Source organism: Callithrix jacchus, chromosome 15 (assembly GCF_049354715.1).
Source record: "Callithrix jacchus isolate 240 chromosome 15, calJac240_pri, whole genome shotgun sequence".
NCBI lineage: Eukaryota > Metazoa > Chordata > Mammalia > Primates > Cebidae > Callithrix > Callithrix jacchus.
Window position 1 is genome coordinate 10,967,399 of NC_133516.1, and position 7,602 is coordinate 10,975,000.

Consider the following 7,602-nt stretch of genomic DNA (forward strand, 5'->3'; position numbering starts at 1 on the left):
TAATAAGGAAAGCTTGAAACCACCTTAATGTTTATTAATTCACTGTAAGTTAAATAAGGAGATATAGACACTAAATTCACATGTAATGTCACTGGAAAATTCCCACTACAAAACATGATTTTAAACAGCATATGATACTGACGTGTGGATATATGTAAATTTCATATTTTCTACAGTAAAAGTATTATTCTAATAATTAAGGAAAAAGCTTTTTAAACAAGCAACATGAATGCTTTTGACAAGGGATGCCATCGTGTAAGTTAATTGCCAAATAAAATAAATATACTTTTTTGGGTTTTTTAATATTATTGTTCAGTTGACAAATAAAACTGTATAATTTTCAGTGTACATGATGTTTTGAAATATACATAAGTATGCTTTTTTTGGATGCTCACAATTTGGGGACATTTTGGAGCATACTGGGGTACAGAAAGTCCTAATGTTGGAAGCAACACGATCCCCTTAATTGAGCGATAACATGTTACCGCGTTGCTTGTAGTTTTGAAGAAAGGTGCCCAGTTTAGTGTGGCATTCCCTCTGCCTCTGTGAAACAGCCTGTAGAACAGCTCGGACGCAGAGAGCCGAGCCGGCCCCGCCAAGCCGCCGCCCCGCCGGGTCTGCAGGTGGCGCCCCCCGTGGAAAGCCCGGACGCCGCGTCCCGCTGGGGGCGCACTCGGGGCCCGCGCCGCGGTTCGGAAGCCCGTTCGGCCGTTCCTTGATGGCGGAGCGTTCTGATTTAGTAAATGTGTATTCCCCACTCCGAGGACGCAGCGCTCGTCGCCGCCGCTTCTCTTTAATAATAAATGCTGAACTTCAAACGCGGCGGAACCAGCCGGCTCCTCAGTGCTCGCCGGGGGGCGCGAGCCCGTGTGAAGCCACCGGTGGCCATGAAAGACGGAACGTTTCTGGTTCCCGCGCTCGGTGGCCCAGAATAAACTTGAGGATGTCGAGGCGGCCGCCCCCCGCGCGCCGCCCGGGAGCCCCGGCTCCATCTGCCCGCGGCCCGGAGGCGCCCCCTGCACGCCTCGCCCCGGGGACCCTCGGAGCCCGCGGCTCTGCCCCCGCACAATCTGGGCTGCGGCTCCCTCGGGCTTTTCGCGCTTCCTTTTACACTCGCGGTTTGGTCGAAAGCCATCGCGCCCTTCCAGTGGGCCCGGGCGAGGGGTGGAGAGCGACCCGCGCTCCTGGGAACCTGCGGCCTCCGCGCGGGGACTCCGGGCCGCCCGCCCAGGCCCCAGCCCAGGGCTCAGCACGCGGGCGGCGTTGGCGCCAGCCTTCCAGCCCCTCGGTCTCGTGTTCCCTGGGAAAGGTAAGGGCCGCGCCCCTGATGGTTGCATTTCGGAATGTAGCAGACGATGAGGACCACCCGGTACACTTGCGTTGGCGTCAAGACGGTCCCACCGTCACCCACGGCTTCTTTGGAAATGCCACGGGGCCTCTGGACACAGGGAAAGACCTTTGGCCCAGACACAAGAATAAAGACACTGGAAACCCCTTGAGACGTAACTCGTGTGTCTACAGTTCTGTTTACTCAAGGCGTCATTCTCATTCTGTATGGCCCCTTCAGGTGAAGACCGGAGTGTTTGAAGCGGGCTGACATCGTTTTCTGAGAGGCCATATGTTAGCTTTAAATAAGAACTGCCTTGCCTCCAGTCCATCTTTTGTGTAATGGAGACCCACAGGCCCAGAGTGAAATCTGTTCTCAATTTTAACACGTTTCTGTAACATTTTTAAACGTGAGTTAATTTAGAATGGGTCGCTGGCACCATTGGGATTGATATTAGAAAGGTTTTACGCCATTCACATCGAGCACTGCAAATGTACTTTAAGTTCTCCTTACTTAATCCCCTAGGTATGGAGACAAGATTGGAAGCTCTTTTTCTACAACCGCTCACTAAAAACAACTGTGCGTGTTTTTAGCGATGGGCTTGGAGTGCCCCTCTGTGGAAGAAGGTGAGCACTGCAATTTTTCTTTCTTAAGTTGACTTGCTGCTCTTAGAAACTGGTTCCTTACCTCTGCCCACCATGAAATCTGATGTTACTGTTCCACGAACACTTCTGGATTGAATCACATTCCTGTTTTTCCACGGAAACTTAAATATGTGTTGAAAATAATGAGTGAATCGTCTTGTCTCCTCTGCCCCCAAAGCTTTCCAACTGATGATAAAAGATGACATTTTTTTTTTTTGCAAAGCCCAAAGTTGTGTTAGAACCTATTCTGACATTTAGGACTAGACAGAATGGCGTGATAAGGAGCACAGATAGATGTTATTTTATGTGCCAGCTCCCAGCAATTGACAGTGGCTGCTACAGTACAGAAAGCTACTGAGGCAGAGTTTGGGCCTGGGAAGAAAAGAATTATGTGATACAGAAAGTTAGGTGCAGAAAGTGAGTGAGTTACTCTCCCTCCCAAGAGTTGAAACCTGTATTATTGATCCATAACAGTGCCGACCATTGGCTTATTGTCGTGAGTTCGTTTCATTTACTTCAGTTTTAATCTGAAAAGTCAAAACAGCGTATTCCTGCCAGGCAAGGTGACTCATACCTATAATTTCAGCACTTTGGGAGCCTGAGGCAGGACGATCACTTGAGGTCGGGAGTTTGAGACCAACCTGGGCAACGTAGCCAGATGCCCATCTCTCAAATAATTTAAAAAATTAACTGATCATGGTGGTGGGTGCTCATAGTGCTAGCTACTTGGGAGGTTGAGGCAGGAGGATCACTTGAACCCAGGAGTCCAAGGCTTCAGTGAGCCAAGATTGCACCACTGCACTCCAACGTGGAGTGAAACCTAAACTTGGTTTCCCTCAGAGGTGATAAATCTTTATCTGAGTCATATGTACAAGTTATACTTTTAAAAAGAGATGTTTTCATTAGGATGCTTTTAACTGCAACTAAAACCTAAATCTGTCTTATACAATATATGGGTGTATTGGCTCATATAACTGAAAAGTCAGCTCAAGCTCCAAGCCAGGGTTGATAAGAGGCCCCCATAGTGTCACCACAGTATTTTTTTTTTTTTGAGATGGAGTATCACTCTGTCGCCCAGGCTGGAGTGTGATGGCACAATCTCAGCTCACTGCAATCTCCACCTCTCAGGTTCAAGCGATTCTCCTGCCTCAGCCTCCTGAGTAGCTGGGACTCCAGGCATGCACCACCACACCCGGCTAATTTTTTTTATTTTTAGTAGAGACAGGGTTTCACTATATTGGCCAAGCTGGTCTTGAACTCCTGACCTCGTGATCCGCCCACCTCAGCATCCCAAAGTGCTAGGATTACAGGCATGAGCCACCGCGCAACCATAGTATTAATTTCTTTCCATTTTTCTTCTTTATTGTCCCAGATATTGCCCTCATCCTAAAGATGGATTGATGAAGCCACCAACACTATCATGACTGCTCAAAGGAGGTAACTCAGTGTTCTCTAGGAACAACACATGAAGATGGGTAAGTCATTTGGAAAAAAAGTTTTTATGAAAGAAAAAATCATCTACAGATAAGACAGTGTGTAAGAAGCAAAGCTTTATTCATTTTGAATCTCTTTAGGCCCATGGTGGAGAAACTTGTCTTCCCTTTCACTGTAGTGTCAATGTTTAGTATACCAACAAAAAGAGGCTCTGGGGAATCAAACACACACCCCAGGCTTCACATAGTACTTCAGACTTAGTGCTGGGAGAAGCCTGAGAGAGCACATGGTCTTGACTCTTTAGTGTCTAGGGAAGAAACTGAGACCCAGGGAAGAGAAGTGAATATAAATGTCATCGTACGAAGACTGAAAAGGCACTTCAAACCCTAAGTGGGGATCAAGCTTCTGCACACCAAAACTTGTTTATTACTCAGAAAACAACTGCAGGCCGGATGCGGTGGCTCATGCCTGTAATCCCAGCACTTTAGGAGGCCAAGGTGGGTGGATCTCTTGAACCCAGGAGTTTGAGACCAGCCTGGGCAACATGGTGAAAACCCATCTCTCCAAAAGATTAGCCAGGCCTGGTGGTGTGCACCTGTAGTCCCAGCGACTTAGGAGGCTGGGGTGAGAGGTCACTTGAGCCCAGGAGGTTGAGGTTGCAGTCAACCAAGATCGGGTCCCCACACTCCAGCCTGGGTGACAGAGCAGGGCCCTTCCTCAAGACTCTGTGGTCCAATCTCAGATAGCAAGCTTTGCTCTGATACCCACAGCTTCCACTTGGCTTCATATGATGTTTTCTTTTTTTTTTCTTGAGACAGAGTTTCGCTCTTGTTACCCAGGCTGGAGTGCAATGGCACGATCTCAGCTCACCGCAACCTCTGCCTCCTGGGTTCAGGCAATTCTCCTGCCTCAGCCTCCCAAGTAGCTGGGATTACAGGCACGCACCACCATGCCCAGCTAATTTTTTGTAGTTTTAGTAGAGACGGGGTTTCACCATGTTGACCAGGATGGTCTCAATCTCTTGACCTCATGATCCACCCGCCTCGGCCTCCCAAAGTGCTGGGATTACAGGTGTGAGCCACCGCGCCTGGCCCATATGTTGTTTTCTAAATTGATACGCACACATGGCAAGGGATACATTCCACAGTGTAGGGAATATAGCCAGTATATGAATATCGAGTGCAGGGTCTCACCAAGACTATTGCTTAGGATGAGCCTACAGTTTATGTATCAGTGGTAGTCCAGCTTTTATACTCGGTTTTTTAACTTTAATTTTAGGGTTCATAAATAGCCATGAACCTTCCATAGAGTCAACCTTGCACACTGAAAGTGGATTTTACATGCTGCTATATTCACAGAAAAGCTTTGGATACTCTGGATATGTATAAAGGTTGAAGAGAAAAAATTTCTAAAACTTTAAAGACTGTCAGTCTCATTAATGTCAAGCCACTGATTTCTTTACCTCTCTTTTTTTTTAACTTTTTAAAGAAATGGAGCTCATTGGCTTTCAGTAATGTTCTCAGTCCTCTATTTGTTTTGCAAGGAACTTCAAGTCTCTTCTGTATGTAATCTTCAATCTGCCAAATTGTATGCATGACTTGTGTTGGTGTTAAAAGATAATTGCTCATTTGAACATTCTAAATCTAGCCTTCCATGGCAAGTTTACACTCCTCGTTCAAGATAAAGTGAATGGGGAGATCATAAAACTGGAGCTATGAGGAACACTGTTTGATCACGGTATGATCGGTTTTGTTACTTAATTACCTTGTTTAAATTCATCTGAAGAACCAGTTGTAAATATTTTAAACCTTATTAAAGAAACACTTGAAAAAAGGGCCTTAGATTTCCACTTCTGGCAGTGGAAGAGACTAGATATTCTGAAGGATCCCGCCCCTCAAAAACTACTGGATCCTGGATAAACCATCCTTTATTTCCTTTCTGAATTCGTAAGGACACAGGGAAATCTTCAGTATCCTTCCAAAAAATAAGTTTTCAAGAGGCAAGATGGTGAGCAATAATAAATGGGGGAAATTGGGCTGTCCTAAAGACAAAAGCCAGTATCAGAGCTGTGGCAGCTGAGCCCACTCGGGCTAGAAGCAAATACAGGAAGTGTACCTGAAAGTTCTGCTTTGAGCTAAGATCCTCAAAGGACACTAAAGTATTCCAGGTCAGTATTTCCCCTGTTTCCTAGCAAAGCAAAGTGTTTTCTGGAGAAAATTATTCCCTATGTATTCCCACAGGATTCTCACAGATTAAAAGCAACGAATATGAGCTCAAACCCAAAATCAGCAAATACACATTGAAAAAAGTCACCCTTATTAGAAGTCATTAGTAACTACAAATAGATTTAAGCCCCTACACAATTTATATCTTGGAACTGTTGAATATGGAATCTAAAATTGCTATCTATGAACTGTTTAAATAATGAAAGATGTGTTCAGAAAATGATTATGAAGAGACTGTCAAAAATATGCATATTTGAAAAATAAAAACAAAAGGACTTTTGAAAATAAATATAATAGCTGAAAAGTAAAGTTTAACAAATAGTTTAAGTTGCAGATTAACTGTGGATGAAGAAAGAATTAGTGAACTGGATGATATGTCTGAAATAAATATCCAAGATCCAGTATGGAGAAAACAAAAAGGAGGTATTTAGATTAAAAGATAAGGAATATAGAATAAAAGGCTTTAATATACATCCAGTCAGAGTCCTTGAGAGGAGAATAGAGAAAACTGAGAGCTGCTATGTTTGAGGAGAAAATGAATTTTTCGGAATTGATTAAATGCAGGCCAGGCATGGTAGCTCATGCCTATAACCTCAGCACTTTGGGAGGCCAAGGTGGGCAGATTACTTGAAGCCACAAGTTCGAGACCAGCCTGGCCAACTTGGTGAAACCCCATCTCTACTTTAAAAAAAAAAAAAGCATAAATTAGCTGGGCGTGGTGATGAACACCTGTAATCTCAGAATCTCTTGAACCTGTGAGGTGGAGGTTTTAGTGAGCTGAGACCAAGCCACTACACTCTAGCCTAGGAGACAGAGTGAAACTTCATCTCAAAAAAAAAAGAAAAAGAATGGATGAAATACATATGTTCACAAGTAAAGAAAACCAATCTATAATAAGCAAGATAAGTGAAGACAAATCCATAAAGATTAATTTTAGTGAAATTGCAGACCACAAAAAACAAAAAGAAGATACTAAAAGTAATCTGAGGCCAGGCACAGTGGCTCACACTTGTAATCCCAACACTTTGGGAGGCCAAGGCAAGTGGATCACCTGAGATCAGGAGTTCAAGATCAGCCTCACCAACATGGTAAAACTCTGTCTCTACTAAAAATACAAAAATTAGCCAGGCATGGTGGCAGGCGCCTGTAGACTGTATTGTTGGATATAGAATCTAAAATTGCTATCTATGAACAGGTGAATCAAACTTATTGATTCACTCAAGAGGCTGAAGCAGGAGAACCACTTGAACCCTGAGGTTGCAGTGAGTTAAGACCGAACCATTGCACTACAGCCTGGGCAGCAAGAGCAAAACTCCATCTCAAAAAAAAAAAAAAGGGTGACTGAAAGAAGGAATGACGATTAGCCTCAAAATAGTAGCAATAGAATGCAAGGGAGTATAACTTGAAAGTATTTAGAGAAATTAACTGTCAACTTAAAATTATGTATTTAGCAAAACCATCTTTTTATAAAGAATAAGAAAATAAAGACATTTTTAGATGAACAGAAAACTAGAGTTTGGCATCAACAGATCTTCACAGAAACTTCTAAAAGATATGCTTCAGTAAGAAGAAAATGATTGCAAAAGTCCAAAATGCAGAAAGAAAAAAATTGATACTGATGTAGATAATTCTCAGATGACATCGTATGTATGAAAAAGAGATTTAAAAAGGACAAAGAGGAGGAGGAGGAAGAAGCAGAAGGACAAGAAGAAGAAAAGATATAATTTACAGTGTTTAAAAAAGAAGATAGAGAACTAAAGTTTTAGCTTTCAGTGGCATTGGAATCAGAAGTAGGTAGCTGATTGAAGAAGTGTTATGAGTCTAGTTTTCAGATCATTTAACTTATTGATTCTCTTTAATCTCATTTAAATTTAACATGTGTGTGAAAAAATTTCCATATTACTAAAAGAAAATAGTGTATTATGCATAAGTAGTAAAGGGGAAACATTTGGTTAAGAAAAAAATTTAGGCT

At 43.2% G+C, this 7,602-nt stretch overlaps 1 protein-coding gene across 1 annotated transcript in view; it reads left to right on the forward strand.

Annotated features, from left to right (window-relative positions):
• The window catches only part of LOC118147880 (uncharacterized), a 31,313-nt gene that overhangs the window by 23,314 nt on the left and 397 nt on the right, over positions 1–7,602 (forward strand). Inside the window, exons 5-7 of the mRNA XM_078350187.1 lie at positions 555–1,309; positions 1,853–1,953; positions 3,344–7,602. The exon at positions 3,344–7,602 is cut by the window's right edge and continues 397 nt beyond it. Coding sequence (XP_078206313.1) covers positions 555–1,309; positions 1,853–1,953; positions 3,344–3,395 — 908 coding nt within the window. The 3' untranslated portion in view covers positions 3,396–7,602. The remainder of the gene's footprint in view (positions 1–554; positions 1,310–1,852; positions 1,954–3,343) is intronic.